This window comes from Vombatus ursinus, unplaced genomic scaffold, assembly GCF_900497805.2.
Source record: "Vombatus ursinus unplaced genomic scaffold, bare-nosed wombat genome assembly UNPS02014809.1, whole genome shotgun sequence".
Taxonomy (NCBI): domain Eukaryota; kingdom Metazoa; phylum Chordata; class Mammalia; order Diprotodontia; family Vombatidae; genus Vombatus; species Vombatus ursinus.
Genome location: NW_020954587.1, coordinates 14,712,221 through 14,739,394, shown reverse-complemented (window position 1 = coordinate 14,739,394; position 27,174 = coordinate 14,712,221). Strand labels below are relative to the sequence as shown.

General features: G+C 37.3%; 1 protein-coding gene across 3 annotated transcripts in view; it reads right to left on the bottom strand.

Moving 5' to 3' along the window:
- The window catches only part of ITSN1 (intersectin 1), a 283,395-nt gene that overhangs the window by 113,238 nt on the left and 142,983 nt on the right, over positions 1-27,174 (bottom strand). For all 3 annotated transcript variants that reach the window (XM_027875448.1, XM_027875446.1, XM_027875447.1), the window contains 4 exons: positions 20,472-20,599; positions 12,617-12,837; positions 10,410-10,531; positions 48-295 (listed from right to left, as the gene is read on the bottom strand). In XM_027875448.1, coding sequence (XP_027731249.1) covers positions 48-295; positions 10,410-10,531; positions 12,617-12,837; positions 20,472-20,599 — 719 coding nt within the window. The remainder of the gene's footprint in view (positions 1-47; positions 296-10,409; positions 10,532-12,616; positions 12,838-20,471; positions 20,600-27,174) is intronic.

Below are 27,174 nucleotides of genomic sequence, written 5' to 3'. Positions count from 1 at the left end.
TACTTTATTAGGATCTCAACTATAATCAACAAGAATGCCACACATACGTGGAGCTGAAGTCTGCCCAGTTGTTGGAGGCCGTAGAGGATTCTGAAGAGGTTGTTGTCGCAGGAGTTGGGGTTTCATGTAAGGCAAGTTTAGGTGTGGGCGTGGGGGCAGAGTCAGCTCCTGGTTTCAGAGGGGTGGGGATCTCATTCTCTGGGATTTTCTCTGCATAGTTTGCAGGAAACCATCCTGTCTTTCCTTTTAATTCCCCTCCAAGCCACCCAGGTTCTCCAGTTTGCCTTTCATCCACCTGTAAGAAAGCCATAGATAGAGTGACATTGAGAATAAATACAGAAATATGCCAAAAGCAACAAAAAGTCCTTCATCTCTCTCTTCCTTACTCCCCTCATTGCCCTCCTCCACAAAATCCAATAAATAGAACGGAAGCCGCTTCATTATGCTCTGGTTATAAGGGTTTGCCAAAATGCATTGAAAATATTTAACTTTGAAAAGAAGTGTAATAATTCAAGAGTTCTTCCTTTAAAGTGTTTTTTGGCCCTCAACATTTTATTTTATAAAAGAGACAGAAGAAATAGTATGGTGTTGTGAAAAGGATAGATGGACTCGGGGTGAATTTAGGCAAGTAACTTGACCTCTCTAGGTTTCAGTTTCCTCATCTGTAAAACTGGGGAAGGGGAAAGGGAAAGAGGAAAGGGTTGAGTTAGATGACTTCTGAGATCTCTTCTAACTCTAAATCTGTAATCTAAATCACAGAATTTGAATTTTAAGTATTATTCATTTTTGAAGTTGTTTCTGAAAATCTACTTTCAGGACTTATCATTAAAAAAGCTCCTAAGAATTCTCAAGATTAAAATACTTTTTCCTTCATTCTAATTATTAAAACATTATTATAACTTAAATTTATACAGTAAGAATTTCAATTTAGGGTACATTTAGTACATTTTTTGCAAAATATAAAAGAAAATATCATCTTGATCAGCACAGGGAGAAAGGTTTGTTTAGAAATCACTATGGTCACACAGAAGGAAAGCTAATCACTTATTTTAGATATAGAACCCATAATAAATAAGGTGTAAATGAGGAATGGTTTTATTACAACAACTCTAAATTTTACCAACACCTTAATTTTTTTCTTAGTACAGCACTGACTGAAGCACAGTAAAATATAATGGCACAATTTAAAGCTGATATTTAAATTCGAAAACCTGATTTACATTCTGTTATTTAAAGTATCACAAAAGTCATTTACTACAATGGAACAAGGTTAGGTTTTTTAGCATTTCAATTTTTTAGTAATATATGTTAGTCAATCAAAATTCTATTTTTCCTCTTTCTTTTATGCTCCTAAAGTTAAGGCATTGGTAAAGGTCATAATTAGCACTGTTTTTTTTAAAAATGAATCCTGACTTTATAAATTGCAAACATGCAAAAAGGATCAGGACAAGTTTGTTACACACTAATAAATGGGAAAATAAAATGCTTTCAAAATTTAACAATTACGAGGGAAAATGTTATCTAGCACCCAAAGGCATGGAATTACTAAAACACACCAAACAATTATAGTGCTCACCTTAAAAAAAAAAGAACATAATTAATGAATTCTGCACATCATTTTAAAAATAATTCAGATATCTTCCCAAAATGTTCAGTGACCTTTTTTTTTCTTGTTTTAGTCTTTTGAAACCTTTCTCATCACACAGAAAAATCTTAATTGACATTTTTCAAGACAACAAGAAAAAGGAATGAAAAATTGTTTCCAAACATATTTTTGCCTCCCTGAGTTTGCTCTGTCTTTTTCCATTGGCTCCCACTTAGTTGTTATCATCAATTTCTCTATTGCAACATTCTGTATTTCTTAAATGTTTCTTTGATCTATTTTTCATGATAAATCTCTCCCCTTGAATTCTGTTTCGTATTTTATCACAACTTTGTTACTCTAGTCAATTCTAATGTCTCTCTAGCCTCAGACCAACCTGCTTCATCAATCATCCTTTCCCTTATGCAGCCTTAATTCTTCTTTCCACAGCCACAATTATCCATTTACTAAACTTTCCTTTGATCTAGTGGCTTCCTTAAACTACTATCCTCTCCCCATCACCAAATTTCAGGAAAAAGTAGTTGTACTCACCATCTCTATTCCCCCACCCAGTCCTCAATCTCCTCTAATCTATATTTGGTTAATTCACATCAACAAACATGTATTACACTTGCCTTATATAAGGTATAGAGTTAAGCACAGGAATTACAAAAACAAAAACAACAGTCTCTGTCCCTGCACTTACATTTTACCAGGAGGAGATGCAATACAAACTAGACAAACAAGGCAAAGAATTGGAAATTGAGAGGATGCCCATCAATTGGGGAATGGCTGAGTGAGTTGTGGTATATAAATGTGATGGAATACTATTGTGCTGTAAGAAATGATGAACAGGCTGACTTCACAAAACCTGGAAAGACTTGTATGGTCTGATGCTGAGTGAAGTGAGCAGAACCAAGAGAATGTTGCACACAATAACAGCCATGTTGTATGATGACTAATATTGATAAACTTAACCCTTCCTGGCAATACAAGGATCTAAGACATCTCCAGAGACCTTGTGAGGGAAAATGCTATCCACATCCAAACAAAGAACTATGGAACCCAAATTGCTAATTTTTTTCTCTTCTGTTGAGTTCTGTTTCCTCTTTCTGATGGTTCCTCCTATTGGTTTTAATTTCTACTTACAATATCACTAATGTGAAAATGTTTAATATGAATGTAAATGTATAGCCTATATCAGATTATACGCCGTGTTGGGGAGGGTGGTGGCGAGGAAGGGGGAGAAGAATTTTAAACTCAAAAGCATATGGAAGTGATTATTGATAAATCAAAATAAATTAATAAAAACAAAAACAAAAAACTAGACAAACAAGAATAATGCGTGATAATTTGAGGAGGGAGTAATAATAATGTGGGGAAGGAAGGGGGAGACACAAAAAGGGGGAATGTGGAAAGGTTTCTCTGAAGAGGTGGTTCCTAAGCTGAATCCTGAAGGAAGACAAGAATCCTGACAGAGATGAGGGAGTACATTACAGCAATGGGAACAGACCATACAAACACAGAAAGACGGGAAATAAAGTGTTAGAGTTTGGGAACAACTCATCCAGTTTAGCTGAACAGTAGCATTCCTGAAGGAGAATAGTATGAAATTAGGCTGGAAAGGATGCTAGTAGACAGATTTAAAAAGACTTTAAATACCAGACTAAGGAGTTTGTATTTTTTAGAAGTAATGAAGGTTTTCGAATAAGGGAGTAACATGGTCAAACCAGTGCTTCAGGAAGATGACTCTGCCAGCCCTGTCAAAGGTGAAATTGGACCACTTCTAGGTCTGTATCCCAAAGAGATAATAAAAATAGGAAAAGGACCCACACGTACAAAAATATTTATAGCAGCTCTTTTTGTGGTGGCCAAGAACTAGAAACTGAGACGATGCCCATCAATTGGGGAATGGCTGAACAAGTTGTGGCATATGAATGTAATGGGATACTATTATGCTATAGGAAACAATAAGCAGGCAGGCTTCAGAAAAACCTGGAAAGACTTGTATGGACTGATGCTGAGTGAAGTGAGCAGAACCAAGTGAACATTATACATAATAACAATCACACTGTGTGATGGCTGACTTTGATAGACTTGGCTCTTCTCAGCAATGCAAGGATGTAAGACATCTCCAGAAGACTCATGATGGAAAATGCTATCCACATCCAGAGAAAGAACTATGGACTCTGAATGCATATGGTATCGCTCTCCTTTTCTTTTGATGTTTTGTTTTATTGCTTCATTTTCATGGTCCCTCCCATCAGTTCTAATCCTTCTTTACATTATGACTAATGGGAAAATATGCTTAACATGAATGTATAAGTAGAGCCTATATCAGACTGCATGCCATCTTGGGGAAGGGGAGAAAATTTAAAATTTAAAAATCATAATCTTATGGAAGTGAATACTGAAAACTAAAAATAAATAAATCAATTATTTAAAAAAGATGAAATTGGAGAGGGGAGAGATTGAAAATCGGTAGACAAATTAGTAAGCTAGCTATTACAATAACACAGGTGAGAAGTGATAAGAACCTGAATTAGGGTGGAGACTCTTGATGGAAAAAGAGGAATAGAAGCAAGAAATATTGCTGAGGTTGGAAGCATACCATTTGCTCTCCTTTTCCTTTGTTTGTTTTGTTTTATTGCTTCATTCTTGTGGTTACTCCCAATAGTTCTAATTGCTCTTTACATTATGACTAATGGGAAAATATGCTTAATATGAATGTGTAAGTAGAGTCAATATCAGATTGCACACTGTCTTGGAGTAGGGGAGGAGAGGAGTGGGAGGGGGAGAAAATTTAAAACTCAAAATCTTATGGAAGTGAATGTTGAAAACTAAGAATAAATAAATTATCAAAAAAAAATATTATAGAGGCAGAATCAACAGAATATGTTAACTGACTGGATTTGGGAGGGAAGGGAAAAGGAAGAGGATAACCTCAAGGTCAAAAGCCTGAGTGACCATAAAATATGGCAGACCTCTCCAAAAAAAGCAGGGAAGAGTCTGGAGGAGTGGGTTCAGTGGAAAAGATAATGGGTTCAGTTTCATACATGTTAAATTTGAGATATCATCTAAGAAAAAATGGCTAGAAGGCAATCGGTGACATGAAATTGGACTTCAGGAGATAGATCAGAGCTAGACATAGGGATAAGGCAGTCATCTGTACACAGGTAATAACTGAACAGGTGCTAGTGAGGTCAACAAGCGGAAGAGTGTCTAAAGAAGAAAGCCCAGAACTGAGTATAGCAAAGGGGACTAAGGAGAAACATCAGTCAAGTAAGAGAACCAGGAGATAGTGGTGCTCTGGAAGCCAGGGTAGAGAATAATGAGGAAGAGAGTATGATTAATACTTCAAAAACCATAGAGAGGTCAAGAAAGATGAAAGCTGAGAAAAGGCGAGAATGGTGAATAAGGTAAGCTCCTGGAGGAGAAAAGAGTATGGACTAAAGGAGGAGAGAACAGGTAAAGATGCTGAAGTGTTTCAAGGTATAAAGTAAATGAGATGAGGTACTTGAGATGAACTTTTTGTTGTTCAGTCATTTCACTTGTGTCCTACTCTTCATGACCCCATTTGGGGTTTTCTTGGCAAAGGTACTGGAATGGTTTGCCATTTTGTTCTTTGGCTCATTTTATAGATGAGGAAACTGAGGCAAACAGAGTTAAAGTGACTTGCCCAGGGTCACACAGTAGGTAAATGTGAGGCCGGATTTGAACACAGGTCTTCCTGCCTCCAGGCTCTGCAATCTGCCACCTAGCTGCCCCTTCAGACAGATAGCTTTGATTTTTCTATTAAAAATGGCAAAGGAGAGTGAGGATTAGAAGGGGACTAGGAGAATGAAAAAAGAAGGGTCAGAATAATTGTTAACAGAGATGGGAGAACAAATCAAGAAGGAATAAAAAGGCTCAAGTGCTATTATTTAATATGAATTTGTAGTGGATTCAATTGGCATGGTTGCACAAATTCCTTGCAGTACGAATGAAAAAGGAAGATGGTGGGTGAATTCAGAACTTCAGCTTTGCAGGAGGGATATATCTGAATTGTGAATGGGGATGAGAATATAGGAAATAGCAACAGAAGGAGTTTGGGGGTTTTTTTCCTCCCTTGGTAAAAGTTGATCAGAATCACTGAATATTGAGGACATTTGATGTAAATTCTTTCTTCTCTCCTCTTTATCTTCAAAGCCCATGATATCATTCTGAACCACTCTTTCCTCCGCTGACCTCTGTGACCTGTGAGGTAACCCTTCTCTCTCTACATATGCCCTTGATCTCATCACTTCTTCAGCAGGTGGCAATCTCAATCACCTCCTCCTCACCATCTTCCCTACTACCTTAGTAGACCTTACCATCTCCTCAAGCTATTATCCCACATATTTCCTCTCTTTCTCAACCAAATTCCTGGGAGGAAAAAAAAAAAATAAAACCAAAAACTACATTTACTACTTCTGCTTCCTCTCCTCTCATGTACTCCTTAATCGATGCAATCTGGCTTTCATCCTCATCACTTGATGAAACTAAAGCTACTAATGATCTCTCTCTTTTTTTTAAAGATTTTTTTATTCTACACTTAATATCAAATAAATGAGCATTTCCATATATGTTGTAGAAAGGGAAAAGAATTGTACATGAAACTGTGAATATTATATACAGCTTTTCTTTTTAAATAAATTTGTTTTGTACCCAGACAAAAAAAAGATTACCAAAAAAACTCAATGAATTTGCATCTTTTTTTAAATTCACAACTTGAAACACAAACTCAGGAACATATTTTTGTTTCCAAGACAGACAAAAATATGTTTTGGACACAGAATTAAAGGGATAAAAATACATTTAAGAAAATACAGACTTCCTGACAGCACTTACCCATTCCCCTTTAACCTCCACCAGGAAAGCAAAGATTTGAAAGTAAGGCAATATTACAATATGTTTTATGAAATCTTTTATTCTTACCAGTATATTTAAACTATGCTTATCATCATGTTTGTTGTTAAACTGAATCTAATGAAGTTGGTAGCTAAATGGCCAGTTAAATTATGGGGGAGGGGGTCAAGATTCAATGTCAGTCTGGAATTTTTTTTTCCTCTTCCATGATTGAAAAAAAATTAAAAAAAATTAGAGGTAGAAACTTGAAATAACGTAAGCTGGGCAACTGTTGAACACCAAGAGGAATTACAAAAGACTATACATTCCTTATGTATATTTGATAAGGTGTGAATTTTTTTTAAAGAATGCTTTACAGGCATCGAGGTGGCGCAGTGGATAGAGCACTAGCCCTGGATTCAGGAGGATCTGAGTTCAAATCTGGCTTGAGACACATAACACTTACTAGCTGTGTGACCCTGGGCAAGTCACTTAACCCCATTGCCTAACACCCCCCCCCAAAAAAAGAATGCTTTACAGTATAACATAAATTAAGTTATATCTCCATGCTTCAAACTTTATAGATAAGAAAGTTTGCTGCTTTCCTGCTGAATTCAAGAAGAGATGACCATTTACAAGGACTCCAAGGGTAGGCCTAAGTATCCCCTAGAAAAAGAAATAGTTTTTTATTATAAATAGAACTGTACAAGTTCTATTTAGATTTAGATCTAGAAGGGACCTTGGAGGTCATTTAGCCCCACTCCCTTCTTTTAAAGATGAGGAAATGGAGCCCGGAGAGATCAAATAACTGACCCAATATCATACAGGTTGTGTCACAATAGGGAATTTGAACTCAAGTCTGCTGACTCTGCCACTGCAGCACTCTGCTTTTCATATTCTTTCTTTTTTTTTTTTTTAAGGCAATTGGGGTTAGGTGACTTGTCCAGGGTCACACAGCTAGTAAGTGTCGAGTGTTTGGTCTGAGGCCGGATTTGAACTCAGGTCCTCCTGACTTCAGGGCCGGTGTTCTATCCACTGCGCCACCTAGCTGCCCCATTCATCATTTCTTATGATGTATTAATATTCCATTACATTCACATACATTTTGTTGAGCCACTATTTGCAACCACTTCATTTCTAGTTCTTTGCTACGACAAAAAATGTTGCTATAAATATTTTTGTAAGTATGGGAATTTCCTTTTGTCTTTGATCTCAGGTGTTTTGCATAGCTTATAGGTATTTTTAGTATATTTATAAATTGTCTTTCTGAAAGGGTGGACCAATGCACAGATCTACCAACAGTGTACATTTGCGTGCCTATCTTTCTATAGTCACTCCAACATTATTTTTTTCTTTCACTATCTCTACAATCCGATGGGTGGTAGTGTGAAGTTAAACCTCAGAATTGTTTTAATTTGAACTTTTTGTATGGTTAGTGATTTGAAGCACTCTTTCTTACAGGATCGTGGATTTAGAACTGGAAGGTACGGTCAGAGGTCTCTGAGTCCAACCCCCACATTTTACAGATGAGGAAACTGAGTTGCAAAGAAGTGAAATTACTTGCCCAGGGTCACACGATAGTAAGTAGCAGAGCTGAAATTTGAATCCAGGTCCTCTGATCCTCTGGGCAGCTATGTGGTACAGTGGATCGAGTGCCCAGCCTCGAGTCTGGAAGACTCATCTTCGTGAGTTCAAATCCAGCCTCAGACACTGTGTGATCCTAGGCAAGTAACTTAACCCTGTTTGCCTCAGTTTTCCCATCTATAAAATGAGGTTGAGAAGGAAATCACAAACCACTCCGGTACTCTGCCAAGAAAACCCCAAATGGGGTCACAAAGAGTCAGATGTGGCTGTAATGACCAAACAACAATAACAATCTCTGACCTCCAATCCTTTACTTTTACCAATCTACCATACTGCTACCCTCCTCTGTACCATGCTCCCTACCCCTTCTATTTCCTCTTTTTAAAACTGCCTATTCATTTCTTTGAATACTGGAGAATGTTTCTTGTGCTCTTAAAATATTCTTATTTATTACTGAATGTTTTAAGTATTTGCATCAGTTATTAGAAGTTATTAAATATTTGTGTCAGAACTCTACACATCAGAAGTCGGTGGCAAAGATGTCCCCCCCACTCTATTGTTCCTGCATCTAATTTTAAAGGCATAGATTTTGTTTTATGCAAAAGCTTTTCAATTTTAATTGAAATCGAAAGGATAAATCCTGCTCTGTAAGGCATGTACAATAAGAAATATTTAGCAACTTTTGCAACATTTGGATGATTTCTTGGATGAATATTTTCTTTCTGTTATGTCAAGTGAGAAGGAACTTTACAAAAGGACTAGTTTTTTAAGCCATCATGATTAAATTCAAGGGGTTATTCAAAAGGATGTTTTCAAGATATAAGAACTGTAATAAGGAAAATGCAAATTAGCATTTTAGCATCCATCTTGTTGCTCAAAAGTAATCTCTTACGGTTTTAGGCTTTAGCTACTGTGTAATGGTTTTCTAATTTACTTATTAATGTGCTTTAAAAGATATCATATTTTAGATCCCAAACAACTTGAATTAACTAAGTTTGGGAAATTGACAAACGCGAAGAATCCAGAGGAGCAGGCACGGTACCTGATAAGCCTTTCACAAACGCTATCTGCTCTTATCTTACACCCACATACATGGCAATAGCTCTATACCTGAACTTGAGGGAAGTGTTAAGTGAAACTGACATGGGGAAGAGTACGCTTTGTTTGTTTCTTTGACTTAAGGATTTGGAACTTCTTGGGGCACTCTGATGATCCTATTTTGAGACTAAAGGAACTGGCCATAAAACAGTCATCAGAAAATGAGGGAAAGGGAATGGAAGACGGGATTTTCTGTTTTCTCACATATTCCTTAAGCATTCTTCCCATATTTATTTCTTCCACAAAAGAACAACATAAGGTACTTTATTGCACAGAGAGAGGCGATATGAGTATACAAACAAGTCTGCTGTTGTATGTAAATGACAGCATACCAGATTTAAATAACACCCTTCCTCCTAAGAATATAACATATTTAGGAAGATAGGTTTATTCTGAGTGTGTATATACTTTGAATATAAAAATCTGTATGCATTTTCCTTATACCTGACTTTAATATGGGGAAGGTGGGAAAGGGTGGTATTTCAAAAGGCATATTGTCCATAAAGTAAAGCTAACAGGAAAAACAAAATGCTAACCACTTTTGTACAGTTTTGCTAATGGCATATTTTTGCAATTGCTGGTTTTATATTCTTAAAAAAAGCATTTGGTAACACCTCATTGTTTTATTTAGTTCCTTGAATTTGGAAGTCTAGTGTGCACATTTCTTCCCATCAGAACTTTATGACTGGAAATTTTAAGTTTAAGGAAACTAAAGAAGGACAGAAGAAGAAAAATTCTGAATTGCTTTTTGGGTAATGTTTTAAGCAAGGTGCTACAATGCAGATTAAATACACTTAATTCAACATATCTTACATAAGTCAAATTTCCAGTGGACTTTGCAGCTTCAAAAATAAGCAATGAGGAGTTTTAACCACACCTACCAAAGCTACAACAGGCAACTATGAGCATGTGCTGGAGTATTTGTATTTCATTTAAAAGGATTTCTCTGAAAACTTCTCAGGGCATAAAATTAATCCAGAAAGATTTCAGTATTACTAATTATTTAGATATTTATAGGTAGCATTTTCTATAAAGGGACTCTATTTTAAAGTGACATTAAGTTTAGATTTTCAGAATGTCATACTTTATTCTAGTAGGATATGGAACAGAAAAACAAAACATGCTTTTCAAATTTGAAGACTTATTACTGATCCAGCAAACCCTGGATTTAAAGAAGAATACTTTAAAGACCTGCTTATATGTACAAATGAGTGTGAAGGAAATTGCAAAGCAGATGATGTTATCAACAAAAACAAACTCTCCTTAAATTCTCTCTTACCATGACTATGTCCCCAGGCTGGATGGTGATTTCATCATGGCTTCTTGATTCAAAAGGGTACAGTGCCCGGTAATACACTACCTTTACATCCTCTTGAGTAGAAATAGCAAGTGGGCCTTTTTCTGTTTATAAAGATGAGGTAAAGGAGACAAAAAAAAAAAAACCCAACCACATTAAATAATGAAAAAAATAACAAAAAGCAAAGGATGTAATAATCAAAATCTTTTCTTGGATCTCCCTTAATGTTCCTGAAACATCAAAGCTGACTTGGGAGATTTATAAGATACATATTAAATGACAAGGTAGATCAAACTCTGCCATCAGCATTTCAGCCACATTAAGCAGTTAGTTAACTTCCAGTTTTTGCATACAAAAAAATCCCCTGCTTCCTCGTCGGGAGAAAAGAAAAAGAGAAAAAGGAAGAAGGAAATAGGAGGAAGAAAAAGAGTCAGAGGTCACCTTTTTATAGTGCTTTCAAATTTGCAAAGCACTTTCATTATCTAAATATTGACATTGGGTTCACCTTGCCTTCAATTTCATTCTCACTAAATTTTGGCTTGGGTTTTCATACTCTGCAAACATCTTCTGCAAATGTAGAATGGAATGAAATTGTCAGGCTGTAAACCAAAACTTAATTCAGCCAAGGAGAGAATCTATCAGTGGGGTGTGAAAATTTTCACATTTATAAAAAATGTGGAAATAATAAGCTTCGATGCCATACATATTTCCATAATAAAAGTACTGATTTCACAATACCAGATTATTGAGGTTAGTCATTCTCTAAATCTCCTGGGAGTAAAAGTAAGTCTACCTGCCTCAAAGTAAAAATAACTTTTTTTTTTTGGTTGGGCAATGGGGGTTAAGTGTTATGTGTCTGATGCCGGATTTGAACTCAGGTCCTTCTGAATCCAGGGCCGGTGCTCTATCCACTGCACCACCTGGCGCAGTTAGAACAACACCAAATTCTTTCTCTAATGATTCATTTGAACTCCCCAGAGCTCAAGCGTCACCACCCACATTCATCTTTCTTACATTTGGTAGGCAGAAGATGATATTAATTTTCACTGGGTTCAGTACTGTGTTACACATTTGGGAGCATTTTCTTGTTATACAAGGGCAAATTTTTACAACTAAAGAAACAAGGGCACAACAAAGTTAAGTGATTCTTTGCCCCCCAGGAAACAGAATGATAACAATGATAAAAATCAAAATTCTTTACAAATGACAAAGGGAAAACATGATTTTTTTCAAGGGCAAGTAACGAATTGAAAACCACACAAGGTTATACCATCTCTTAAAAAAAATTTTTCAGATGATACAGAGGGTCGGTCCAATCTTATATAACTGATGAGTCCTTACCAAGGCTATTTCAATTACTACTTCAATTTAACCAACATTTATAAAACAACTCATATGCAGGGCATAGTACCACTAACCATTGTTTATTTCTTAAAGGACAGATCTTTCTTTTGCCTTTCTTTTTAAAAAATTTCTTCTGCCCTCCCCCCATGCCACTCCCAAATTAGTAAGATCCCACGAAGGCCAAAGAAGCCAGTAGACTTTTCAAATGGTGCAGCCCATAAGTCATTTTGAGACCAGATGTACTGAATGTCACAAATTGTGAGTGTATGGAAAAAAATTGTATTTCCTACTGCTGAAAGAGTTGTACAATTCCTAGAGAAAGTTATATCCTGAAAGAGCAGTAGAACTTTAAGATGCTGCATAGAAAACAGAGGCAAAGTGAGGGGGGAATGGTGTGATAATGTTTCATACCACTTTTGTTAGCCCCTCCTCATTGCTAGAGATGTTTAACACAATTCAGATGTGGGAAAGGGGTTTTTGTGTCGTTACAATTTGCTTAACTGTACTTCCTTTTTTACAAGGGAGGGTGCTATGTAGTAGAGTGGGTATTGGGAAAAGACAGTGATTTTTTTTTCCCCAAAGCATCCATAAAGCATTTTTTTAAAAGAAACAGTTTGAGTCTATTAAGATAATGACTGTAAGTGAGAAGATGATGACATGTACTTACCTATTCAAAATTACAGCCTTTCAGTTATAGCAATTGTGAGACTCAGAGAAAAGATTAAAGCTTTCTTCTGTATATGTATCAGATAAGAGTCTGATTATGATTAATGAAATATCTTTACTGGGTCAAGAAAGGGTATATTTTTATAAAACTATTTCATCCACATTCTTTCCTCCCATACCTGTAGATGAGCTGGGTGTCTGGAGAGTGGGCTTAGCTGGTTCTTGGTATTGTTGAAAAAGCTTATTCAGCTTATCTTTCATTTCCTGTTTGCCTTTTTCCTCACCATCTTTTTTCTTGACCGGCTCTTCTCTTAGTTTCTCTTCATCGTGGAGTTTTTTTGGCCGTTGATACTCTTCATCCTGTTGAACTCGGTCAAGCCACTGCTTATCTTGTGAACGTCTGCCAATAATTATTTTTTAAAACAACAAATTAAATGAGTCTCACTTAATAAGAGTTAGTGTGGTGACTGACAAAATTCTGGATTTGGTGTCAAAAGAGAGAACTCAGCTCCAACACTACCTCTGACCCTTAACATGAACAAAAAAATTATCTTAATTTCTTTGAGCCTCAGTTTCTTCCTCAAAAAAAAAAAAATGGAATCATACCAATAGTACTTACCTCATAAATCAAATGAGATAACATAAAGGGTTTTATGAACTTTAAAGTACAATATAAGTTATAGCTATCACTGATAGTTCTCAAATTAGAGCTTGGCCAATGGGACATTCAATAACAAGAAGATTTTTATTTTTTTTTATTTTTTATTTTTTTGCCTTTTGGCGAGGCAGTTGGGGTTAAGTGACTTGCCCGGGGTCACACAGCTAGGAAGTGTCAAGTGTTTGGTCTGTGACTGGATTTGAACTCAGGTCCTCCTGACTCTAGGGCTGGTGCTCTGTCCACTGTACCACCTAGCTGCCCCCAACAAGATATTTTTTTCACCTCACATCAACAAACATTTATTGAGCATCTACTACGTTCAAATAATTATGTTTGACTCTGGGATGCTCAGAGATTCAGATGATACAGATAGCAAATCATACATTCTGGCACATTTTGTATTACTCTTGTCCCTGTCTTGCCCCAGTTCTCCACAGAGAGGCCCTCCTTCTTTCTTCCTGGATCACAAAGGAGCACTCTAGTTATCCTTTACCTTTGCCATATAACCAGGCCATCTTTTCATCAGCACTAGGCAGTTAGTTAGGCACCAACATGGGCGCAGTGGGTAGAGCGTCTGGCCTGAAGTTAGAAGACTCACCTTCCTGAGTTCAAATCTGTCCTCAGACACGTATTGGCTGTGTGACTCTGGACAAGTTACTTAACCCTGTTTGCCTCAGTTTCCTCATCTATAAAATGAACTGGAGATGGAAACTGCAAATCACTCCAGTATCTTTGTTATGAACAGTCAGGTAGGACTGAAAGGACTGAATAACAAGAACAAGCAGGGATGGGGAACCTGCAGCCTATTGACTGAGTCCGAGTTTTACTGAAGTTCGGACTCAATCAAAGGGCTGTACTTGAGGACCTAGAGGGCCACATGTGGCCTCGAGGCTACAGGTTCCCCAACCCTGGTAGGGGATAGAGAAATGGAACTGGAGTCAAAAAAGGCCTAAGCTCAAATCCTGTCTCAGATACTTAGTGGCTATAAAACCATACACAAGTCATTTAACTTTTCTTAACCCCAGTTTTCCTCATCTGTAAAACTAGGATATTAATAACATCTACCTCACAGAGTTGCTGTGAACAAGATATTTCTTGAGAAATACAAAGGCACAGATACAAGGATTTTAGATTATATTTCTACTGACATTGTTTCATATTCCCCTGGAGCACCTGATAATTACAGAACTTGTCCAATTTCCTTCTTTCTTAAAAATAAGAACAAACCAACTAACCTAGAGATGCATTCTAATGATCGAGAGAAAAATATATTTCATGATGTAGTATTTAATTGTAAAATTTGTATGCATATAATTTTTGTAACTACAGGATGTTTTTATTACAAATAGAATTATAAATATAATTTCGCTTTAACAAGTCAATGACCAGACAACTGAATTTTTCACTCAGGCAAACACATGTCTTCAGGGGTCTTGAACTGCATCTATAAACACACACACACACACCAGTCTGAGCATCAAAACCAAATCAGCAAGATGATTATTTTGAAAACTACCAGTTGGTTACCAAATGCTACTAACTAGTAGTTTTATTGAATTTGATTAGCATTTTCTTTTCCAACTGACTTACATACACAAAGTATCCTCACTCAGTTAACTTTGGGGAGTAGAAAATCAAGATAGTTACTGAAACTTAGATTTGAAGTTATTTTTCTCCCACACCATAAATTTCTTACTGTGCGAGAAAACTACCATATGTGTGCAATAAAAAGAAAACCATTCTGTAACTTATTCCCTAAATCATTATACATACTCTAGTCCCACTATAGCTTCTCGCTTAGCATTTACTATACTTGAATTGCTGAAAAAAAATTACCATAAGCAGAACCAAAATACAATAGCCTAATTCTGAACGTTTGAAAAGTAGCAAATTTAAATTGTGGCATTAACTTACAAAATGGTATAATTTCCAGTCTATTACATAATTTATTTTAATTGCCCTCATTGGAATTTAGTAAATAATGAGCATGATGTACAATACATGGCCTTGTAATAATACGCATTATGGTCTTTATGCACTGGTTGCCTTTGTTAACTTCTCACTTCAAATATAACTTGCAGGAGAGAAAGCTTAACCTTTTCTATACTAAGTACAGTATACAAATGGAATTAAAGAACTCAATAATATATGAAACCTTTTTTCAAAATAAAATATTTTTTAAAGTTTTTAAGTTAAGTGTAAGAGCTTTTTAAGTGTAAAATTTCATTTGTATGATATGTAAAAGAAAAAATGAAGGACTAGGCAATATATCAATCAACCAAAGAGATTAAAAGCCTTCTATGTGCCAAGCTCTGGGGACAAAAAGACAAAAATTAAATACCATCTGCTCTCAAGAAAATAACACGTATATTAACTGACATATATAAAACAAGACGAATTTTTTTTGGGGGGGGCCACTAGCAGCTGAAAGGAATCAAGCCACATTTCACATAGAAGGTGGCATGGAGTTGTGCTTTGAAGGAAACAAGGCATTCTAACAGATGGAGGTGAGGAGAGAGGGCATTCCAGGCATTCAGGACACCTGGTGCAAAGACTGGAGACTGGAGATATGCATGTTGAGTGTTGTGTGTGTGAGGCACAGAGAGAAGGCTAGTTTGGCTGGACTGCAGAATATGGGAAAGGGAGTATTCTGAGTTCAAAAGGTAGAATGGGGTCAGTTTATGAAGCAATTTGAAAACTAAACAGCAGAGTTTATAGCTGATCCTAAAGGCAATAGGTAGTCACAAGTTTAATGAGAAACAGATATGGTTATATGGTCAGAACTGTACTTTATGAAAATCATTTGGGAAGCTAAGTGAAAGATGGATTAGAATTCCTAATTCATTGGTCATGCCTGGGGAACTGGAATACTCTTTGCCCCTCACTGTCATTGTGAGGTTCTCCCTCCACCATTATCACTCAGTTAGCTCTCCTTCTTTAAAGTTCATTCAATATAATATATATTTATTACCCAATCAACATTCTGGTAGCTGTTATCTATAGACCTTCTAAGGTCACTTAGACACTCTAAGGAAAGTCTTCTGCCTTCAACATATTAAGGTCCTAGCACACAGTCTTCTTGTCTTCCTCACATGTCAATTAAAAAAAAAATCTTAAGGCAATCACCAAAATGTCCCTCTTTTCACCTCCTCCCCACTTTGTATCACCCAGATGCCTTCTACCAATATTTCCTCCTTCACTCCCATTTCAAATGAAGAGGTCACCTTTCTCCTTGTCAAGGCAAGCCCCTCTACACACAAATGATCTCATTCCATCTGCCTCCTCCCACAGACTGCCTTCTCTATCATCTCAACTCTCTGTCTACTGGCTGCTTGCCTATTGTCTATGTACACACCCATGTTTCAATGTTCACCTGTGTTCACTCCCATCATCGAGAAACCCTCCCTGATTCCTCCAATCACACTATCACCCTATAGTTCTCCTTTTTATGATGAAATTCCATAAGAATGTTGTCTCTAATTGGTGCCTCTACTTCTTCTTCTCTGAGTCTTCATAAGTCTCTGCAATCTAGATTCTGACCTCATTCTTTAACTGAAACTACTCTCTCTGAAGTTATCAATGATCTCCTACTTGCCTTTTCTCAGGCTTCTTTCTTTTGGACCTCTCTGACATCGTAGATCACCCACTTCTCCTTCATACTCTCTTATCCCTAGGTTTTTATGACATGTCTCTCTCATGATTCTCCTCTTACCTCTCTGACCATGTCTTATTAACCCCTTTTGCTTTAGCTTAATCCAGAACACATCTGCAAACCCTGAATATCCCCTGAAACCACCATCTTGGGCTCTCTCTCTCTCTCTCTCTCTCTCTCTCTCTCTCTCTCTCTCTCTCTCTCATTTTGCTTGATGATCTCATCAGCTCCCACTGATTCAATTATCATCTATGCAGACAATTCTCAGATATATTTATCCAGTCTGGTCTCCAGGCTTACATCTCCAGCTGTCCACTGGACATCTAGATGTCTCTCAGACATTTTAAACTTAACATATCCCAAAACGAGCTCATTGTATTGCCCACCTTCCTAATTTCCCTATTTCTGCTGAGAACATTTATATCCTCCTAGTCACCCAGGTTCACAAGTAGGTATCATCTTCTACTCTTCATTCTTATGCCTCAGATCCAATTAGTTGCCAAGTCCTGTTGAATATACCCTCAAAACACTTCTCATATGTGCCTGTTCTTTCTTCTGACCCTGCCACCATCATGGGGCACCATCTAGTCACCTCATACTGTACTATTACAATAGTTTTGTTCTGCTTGGTCTCTTTGACTTGAGTCTGTCTTCATTTCATCTTCCATTCAACTGTCAAACTGATCTTCCTAAAATGTAGACCTGAGCATGTTATCCCTCCTCCCTCTTTCAATAATCCAGTGGCACCCTATCACCCTTAGGATCAAATAGAAAATAGACTGGTCTTTAAAGCCCTTTCATAATTGGGCAGCCAGATTCTGGCTCCTTCCGACTTTTTCAGTCTTCTTATAACTTACTCTCTTTGTATATTCTATGATCCAGTAACATTGGCCTCCTTGCTGTTCCTCAGGCAAGACACTATTTCCCAACTCCATGCACTTTCAGTGGCTATCCCCCAGGCCTGGAATTCTCTTCCTCCTTCTCTCAGCTTCCTGTTTCCTTAGCTTCCTTCAAATATCTTACCTTCTTCAAGAATTCTTTCTTAGTCTCCCTAATGGTAGTTCTTTCCTTCTGATATTACCTCTGATGAATCCTGTATATATCTTGTTTATACATAGCTGTTTGCATGTTTTCTCTTCCTTTAGACTGTCAGCTCCCTGACAGTAGGAACTGTTTTTGTCTCTTTGTATCCCTAGCACTTAGCATAAAGCCTGGCACATAGTAGGCACTTAATAAATGCTTGTTGTTGTTGACCTGAGATAAAGAAACCAATTAGGCGGCCATTGTGATCATCTAGGTGAAAGATATCGAAGGCCTGTGGTTGCCATGTGAGCAGAGAGAAATGGACAGATGAGAGAGACAGAGAGAGATGGAGAAATACAGAGTGGGGAGGAGGGGAGAGAAGAAATGAGATTTGGCAACTGAATTGGACATATACAGTGAGGGAGAGTGAAGGATGAAGAATTGTACCAAGGTTGCAAACCTGGGTGAGTAAAAGGAAACTCTTGATAATAAAGGGGAAGTTTGAAGGGAAAGATAATAAATATAGCATTAATCCTATTGAGTTTGAAATGCCACGGAACATCCAGTTCAAAACATCTAATAGGTAGCTGGAGATACATTAGAAGGCATCATGAAAGAGAATGGGGCTGAATATATGTATATGAGTATATTAATGTGAATGTTATACACATATGTACATATTTACACATATGAGTCATCTGCATAGAGATCATAATTAAACCAAAAGGAGCTGATAAGATTGTAAAGTGAGAAAATATACAGAGAGAATAGATGACCCAGGAAAGAAACATGGTGAACACCTACAATGAGCGGCCATGATATGGATGATGAACCATCAAACAAGACCAAGAGGGACCAACCCAACAGGTGGGAGGATAGTTAAGAGTGAGCAGGTCAGGAAAACTCAGTGTTCAGAGAGCATCCAGGAAGAGCATGGTCAACTGTCAAACAGACATTGAAGCAGACAGGTCAAGGAAGATGAGGATTGAGAAAAGGCCATCAAAATAGATCACATGGTAACCTTAGAGAGTTATCTTTTTCAAGATATCTTTTTCTAGGAGTTTGGCTGATATAAGATGATAGCTGGAGAGGATGGTAGTGTTAATGAAGGTTTTTTGGTTTTATTTTGTTTTTTAAATGGGGGAGACTCAGGCATTTTTGGAGGCAGGAGGTAAGGAGCCAGAGGACAGGGAAAGGTTAAAGAATAGAGGAGCGGGATGATTTAGGGGGCAGTTAACTGAGAAAAAATGGGAGAAAATGAGATAAAAATTACATGTACAAGGGGTTGGTCTTGAGTAAAACAGTCATCTCTTCATCAGAAATTAGAACAAAGAAACCAGAGCCTTCTCCTCCCAACTCTGCCATGTAAAAGTGAAAAAATGTTTCTTCCACCAGTTCATGGCACTGACCACCAAAGCAAGAACACACTAATCATGCTCAGTGCATTATATTAATAATAATAATATTTATAAAACATTTAAAGGTTTGCAAAGCACTTCACATGTACTATCTCACTTACCAAGGCAAATCACAGATGATCACTTACCCACAAAAGAGCAAGAATCCCTTCTAACAAATGATAATGGCTGGCAGTTAGCCAGACATATGGAAAGGAAAGACTCAAGTATGACTGAGAGGATGGTTATGCATACCATTAGCAGAAACAGGAAAGGCAGTAAGAGGTGATTTGAGAGGCAAGAAAAGTTTGGTTTTGGAAATATTAAGTCTAGGGCACATTTCCGTCTTATTGGGTTAAAAAGAATTAATAAGAAACAAGAATTAATAAAAATTTATGTTCTTGAAGTACAAGGACATCAACAGAAATCTCTTCAATCTTCGTCTTTTGTTCTAACCAGATAATCCAAACGTTTGAATCTTTTTTTCTTATTCCAGTACCTAACTGAAATCCAAAAGAGTCAGAAGAGACCTTAGATGTGATCAATGCACGAACCCAGTACTGAATAAAGTGTCTGATACATAGTAGGTGCTTAATAAATGTTAATTGATTGATTAATCCCTTCTACTACGTCCTTATAAGTCATCACACTGCCTTACCTTAAGCATTCCTTATGGTTCAAAGGTTCAAAATGAACTTGATTGAGATTTCCCTACACTTAAAAGAATAATAAGTTCTTTTGCTTAGCTGTGTAGTGTACTCAAACAAAAATAAACACGCTTGAAAAGTGTGTATGTATGTGGGTGGGTGTAATTTGTACTCTAAGCAGCTGTGGCCATTTTTCTCTTTTTATGCTCAAGTCTATATTTGCTATAGGAAGAAAAAGAAAAAAAGGGATAGAATAAAACACTGTGTGAATTCTGCTGGAGAAACACTGAAGAGAAGCACATCACAGTACTTTGATTCGGGCTTGGCTTGGCTCTCCTGATTGTCGCCGTTATTAAAAAGCTGTGAACTGGAAACGTATTTTGGTTCTCCACATGCAAAGGAGCAAACCAACCGTTCTCATTTCCTTCTATCATTCCAACAATGACACTGCAATGGGACTAGAGAGTTCTGGGAACAAACTCAAAGCTATGTGGGCTATTTGGGCATGCAAAGACTTTTATTCACATGGAAGCTAACGCAGGTGGCTTCCTTTTTTTTTTTTTTAAATGCTGGGACTATTTGGAGAAATCTGGGCGAGAAAGAATGAATGTATTAAATCCCTTTCACAACTGCCCATAATAAACAGAAGAAACTTACCTTTGGGTTTCCTCTTTTTGCTTTTCTAATTCTATTGTTCTCCTCTCTTTTTCTTTCTGTTTCAACCTTTCCGCCTCTAAATTCTTCTGTTTTTGGAGCTGTTGCTTGTTATGTATTTCTCTTAGTTCCTAAAAGTGACCAAAAAAACAAACAAACCAGCATTTAAACAAGGTAAGAGTCATTTATAACTGTTTTGTTAGCATGCAGGGTTTCCTACAGGGGAAGGCTGTAATTCTTATGGTCTATTCTTAGAGTCATCCATCCTCAACAAGGCTCATTGCAGCAAGGTGATCTTTTTTATTCAGCTAGGGTGGTACCCATAGATAGATCACAGGACCTGGAGTCAGGGAGACTTGAATTCAAAAGCAGCTCAAGACACTAACCGTGAGACCCTGAGCAACTCGACCTCTGTCTGTCTCAGTTCCCTAAACTTTAAAGTGAGAATCTTCATAGCACCTACCTCTCAGTGATGTGAGCATCAAATGAGCTAATATTTGTAAAGTACTAGCACAATCCTAGGAACGGAATCAGTACTTATGCTCATTTCCTTCTTTCTATTCCTTCTTAATTAATTCTCTCTCATTCCCCACAGATACTTACTACAAACCTCCTCTTCCCTCCTCAAGCATTCCACTGATTTCCCTATCCTGGTGCTCTCAGCTGAAAAAATTGCTTAAATGAGAAAATTAAAACTACTACTTAGTTACTGTAAAACTCAGAAAATTAAGACCACTCTCCATGAACTCCCTCTTATCCCCTTCTCTTCATCACCAAATCCCTTCTCTCTTCTTTTTCCCCAGTCTCAGACAGTAAGTGATCCTGCTTGCCAAGGACAGCTTATCTAAATGTACCTTTGATCTCATAGCTTCCTGTCTTATAGGAAATAGCAACCTCAATCACTCTCCCCCAATCTTCAACCTCTCCTTAGCTACTGATGCCTTCTGTACTGCCTTCAAACATACCCAAGTCTCCTCCACCCTTAAAAAACCTTCTGCAGACCCTACCATCTCATCCAGCTACTGTCCTTTCTCAACCAAACTCCTAGGAAAAAAACTGTCTATATTTTTGTTGCGTCCACTTCTTTCTTCTCTCTCTCCAGTACAGCTTTCAAATGAAACTGCTCTCTCTAAAATTACCAATTAGCTCTTAATTGCCAATTTGATGGTCTTTTCTCAGTCCTCATTCTTCTTAATCTACATTTGACACTGTTAACCATTCTCTCCTCCTGGATACTCTAGCCCAGTTGGTGGTTCAGTGGATAGAACATGGTACTTGGAGTCAGGAAGACCCAAGTTGAAATTTGGCCTCAGATACTTTCTAACTATGTGACCCTGTGCAACTCACTTAACCTCTTTTTGCCTTAGTTTCCTCAACTGTAAAATGAGGATAAGAATGGCATCTACCTCTCAGGTCTATTGTGAAGATCAAATGAGACATCTGTAACAAAAAAGCGCTTAGCACACTGCCTGGCACACAGTAAGTGTGATACAAATGCCTCTTTTCTTACTTGCTAGTCTCTGGGTTTTCATGACATTACTTTCTCCTGCTTTTCCTACTACCCAACTACCCCTTCTCATTATACCTTGCTGCACCATCATCTGTATCATATGCCCCAACAGATGGTGCTTCTCAAAGCTTGGTACTTGGCCCTCTTCTCTTCTCCTGATATGCTCTCATCTGGTGGCTCCATGGATTTATTTGTCATCTCTATGAAGACGTCTTCCAGATGTGTATACATCCAGCCCCAACCTCCTCTGAGCTTCAGCCCTGCACCGCCAACTGCCCGTCTCATACTGGATGTTCCAGGGTCATCTCAGACTCAACGAGTCCTAACAGAACTCATCCTTCCCCTCAAATCTTCTCCTCTTCAAAACTTCCTCTTTTCTGTCAAGAACCACCATACGTGCATCTCCCACGTTTGTAAGCTGGACACTATCTTCAATTTCTCATTGCCTTAGTGCACGTATTCAATTGGTTGTCAAATCCTGCCACTTCTACCTTCACAACACACCTTGCATTCGTCTCCTTCTTATTCACATAGCCACCACTCAAATAACTTTTTAATTGGCCTCACTGTCTATTTCCACTTCAGTCCATCCTCCCAACCCTCCAAGCTACCAGTGACTTTTTAAAAATTGTATATCTGATCACTCTATTTCCCTATTTTGTAAACTCCAATGGCTTCCTAATTCCTCTAGACTCAAATATAAATTCCTCTCCTTTTTAAATCTCTCTTCACAACCTGGCCCCAATCTATCCTTCCAGCTTCATTATACATCCTTCCTCTTTCCACATGAGGCACACCAGAAAAACTGACCTCTCAGTTCCTCCATCTGCCACTTCTGTCCCTTTGCACTGACCATTCCCATGCACTCTCTCTTCATCTCTGATCCACAGAATCTTTCTCTTCCTTCAAGATGGAGTTCAAGTAATTGCTAGTGCCCTCCCTCCAAAACTATTTTTATTTGTTTATATTTATTCCCTTTACATTTATTTGGTATATACTTATATGTGTACTTGTTGTCTCTCCTGTTACAATGTAAGTTCTCTTTGAGGAGAGAGTTTCCATTTTTGTATCTGTAGCCTCCTCACCTAGCACGATGCCAGACACCTAAAGGGTTCTTGAGAAATGTTCACTGATTGGTTGATTATAAGAGAACAAATCAGGCTTGAAAAGCAATTAACTTTTAAAACTATGAGCTTTTGGTGCATTTTAACATATTTTACTTTCAAAGAATTATTCAACCACTAACATTATTTGCTGCTATTTGTTGGAAGAAACTAATTCCACAAAAGCATGAATAGAAGGTATGTCAATTGAACAACTTAAAGGTAGTACACGTTAAATAATTTCTATGCATAAAAAAAGGAAGACCTCACCATTCCTTTTGCAGAAACAAACCAATGGCCCTGAAAATACCACAAAGCTCCCTTCAAAAACCATTTCCATTATTCATCCTTTTTATCCTGCTAAATGAATCTTTTCTTAACTGCACTGGCTTCTCTTTTCTTCTCACATCCTCCATATTGTATTTTTGGAATAACCTCCTATCCTACTTTTTATAAATATATGTTCAGTTTTCTTCAAAACTTTTCCTCAAAACTCTTCCTAACTAAAGAGGTGTGTGTTGTCATCAACAACTCAAGACACAACCAACTCCAGCTTCAAAAATGGAAAAGAGAAATCTATATTTTGATGATCAATAGTTAATATATATTTACTAGCTTTAAGAGCTTGAGTAGTAATTTTCTTGACAGGCTCCTGAAAATTAACCATTTACCAAGTCATTCAATTCAGGTGTTCAAAATATAAATACGAATCAAGTTTCTGATTCAATCTATTTCAAATGCCTTAGTTTTACTAATGGAAAGAAACACTAAAAATAATAATAACAAACACAAATAATAGGAGAAAAATTTATTTGCTTTCCTCACAATAACCCCATGTGGTAGGAAGTGTAGGTATTATCACCCCCATTTTATATTGCATGAAATAGAGGCTGAGACCTGAGGATAAGTAACTTGGTCATGGTCACACAGACAGTAAGTGGAAGAGCCAGGTCTTCTAACTCCATATTCTGTGCTCTTTGTACTCCTCTACTCTGCTTCTTTACCTGGATTATTTACAAAGCAGATGACTCAACACTCAACACTATAAAACAAGATACAAATATTTATTCCCAGGTTAACCTCTTAGAATATCTAACTAAGCAGAATAAGTATCCATTGAGATACGGAAATTTATGAAGACTACAAAGTCTGAAATTTCCCCCAACATTTTACCCTCACTGACCAGGCCATGGCTCATACTCTTCCTTCAAACTCCTATAACTACAGGGATCCTCTTTTGGGTTAGATAACAAAAGGCTGGGGGACTTTCTCCAGGTTAATGTTAAGTGGGATGGGACTAGGGGGAACTTTCTGTCCTTTTTCTTATGTCAGTATCTTGATAGATCTGTGATTTTGTCATTGTGGGTCTTACTTCCAGTAGGATAGATGGCAACCCACTCATTCCTTCTTAGCCTCTTTGGCCCTTGTTTCTGCCCTTCCAAAAACTCATGCACAGGGGATTCATCCACCATGTTAGAAGCCTTCCTCTAGTTCTTTGTGAGGATACCAGTGGCACCAGCTGATCTCCAGTGACTTCTTACCATAAAATTATTTTTTGTTTAAATTTTATTCTTTTTTTTTAGCCATCACTTTCATTTCCAAATGACTCTCTCACCTGACCTACACAGAAAGCTACCTTTTTGTTAAAGAAAACTGGGGGGGGGGGGGGGGGGGAAGGGGAAGAAGCTCAGAAAAAATGTCCAAAATATTATCTGAGTCTGCACCATCTATATTCAGTTTTCTACAGTGTAGATTTTACACCTATACACCTCCCCACCACCTGCAAAGAAGGGAGGTAGTATATTTTCTCATCTCTTCTTCAAAATCACGCCTGGTAATTATTACATGTGGCCTTCTGTTTCATTTTGGGGGTTCTACCTATTTTTATAGCAATCAAGTATATTGTTTTCCTGTTTTGGGCTGACTTCATTCATATCATACATCAGTTCATATTAGTCTTCCCATGCTTCTATGAATTCTTCATACCGACCATTTCCTATGGCACAGCAATATACAAATACATTCATGTCTCACAATTTATTTAGTCATTCTCCAAATGATGGGCAGAATCTACTTCTTTTCCAGTTCTTTGTCACTACCACAAAGAACTGCTATGAATATTATGGTGTATACGGGGCCTTACTCTCTGTCTTTGATCCCCTAGCAACATTTCCCTCACTCTTGCTACAAGACTGGTCAATCTCAGTTTCAACTCATATACGTCTCTGATGGCATCCTTTCTATCAGAGGTGTTAAACATATGGTCCTTGGATGGCACGTGGCCCACAACACCCATGAGTGCAGCCCAAACCAGATTAAAACATAATTTGGAAATATTTAACAAAACAAAAATCCAATAAAATAGATAATATTAATATGTGGTTGTCTAAGTCAATATGAAGCCTATAGGGATCCTTAATTACAGTTTAATAGCTCTATTTCAGTTTGACACCATTTTTTTATGCCATTTCTCCTTCGAAGAAATGAACATTCATCACTGGCCTGGTAATGCCCTTCAATATGCACCTTCTTCATTACTCTCTGGTAACCTACAACTTTCATTTTTAATAATTTAACTTTTAATTTTTTAATTTTAATTTTGACTGTGTTATACCATGACTTGTAGCCACATGGTTTCCTACTGATGCCTATTTAAAAAAAGGCAGGTTGCCTTGTAAGATATATAGAATCTGGCCCTAGTAGGACAAGATAGAAGAGAGATAAATTTAAACTGGGCATCAGGAAGATCAAGGTACATAGCAGCAATATGGGGATGTAGGGCATGCAAGGAGAAAAGAAGGGAAATAAAGATTTAATGTGGCATGGTAGGCTCTGGTCCTATGCCACAGTAGAAGCCCTAGGCTACTGGAGAAAGCATGTAGCTTTCAGCACTGGGAAGGTAAGTTCTGGATGGAGAAGCATCTGGACCCAGTTCCTAAAGAGGAAATGGGGAAGATGGAGCAAAGATGGAGAGGGGAAAAGAAGGGCAGACAGGATGTAATGAAAACAAACATGTCTGCACCTAAAAGTCAGTCCTGTGTTTGGTTACCAAAATTCTGCATTGTAGATGAAAAGTGACATTGAGAAAGAATATTTAAACTTGTCATTACTTTTGTGAATTACAGAAGTTTTAAAATGAGATATGCTATAATAATATGACATGATATAACATGAAATATGTGATATATGATATGATGATATGTGGTTAGACAAAAACATTAACCCATGAGATTTGATTTCAATGGGATAAAATGTTAGGAAAGTAAATCATAAACTAGCTTCTTTAAACTTGTATTTAATTACTTTTTGAGATACTAACTGAAATCCCACTGTCCAATGCCTTTAAAAGTTAAAACTCTGAAATAAGCTTGACCTACTCTACTTTTAATGAAGAATTAGAGGGTACTGAATGAAAGAGAAATGGATGTGCTCAGAACTTTCTTTTTTTCTTAATACAAAGTTTATATTCCATAGTATGAGATCTTTAAAATTCTCAAGGTTTAAAATCCATAATGAGAGCAGTGTACTATAGGGTTGGGATTCAGGCCCTTGATTTACCAGTTACTAGCTGCACTGAGCTTGGGCCCATTTAACCTAAGGTCCTCAAATACCAAAATGCTATGAACTTCCTAATCATGATTTTTCTCATATCCGATCTATTTTCTAATGCCATTTTCTTTTTGGTTTTACCTCAGCCAAAAGCTTTATCACACTGATAAAATCCAAAAGGTAGACTTGTCAAACCAAATAAATGTGAGCTAAAATAAAATACAAATACATATTTTATGGCTGCTTCTCTTTTGACATTAAAGTATGAAGCCCTAAAAACTGAATGTTTTTATAAACTTCTCACCTCATCTTGGGAAAATGTATATATGTGACAGAATTCTTTTAATATATAAAAATATTTGAGGTCAAGTTACTTTGTTACAGGTGTACCACCACTTTAAGAAATACTGAGATAGGGGGCAGCAAGGTGGCCCAGTGGATAGTGCACTGGCCCTAGAGTCAGGAGGACCTAAGTTCAAATCCGACCTTAGACACTTGAAATTTACTAGCTGTGTGACCCTAGGCAAGTCACGTAACCCTGATT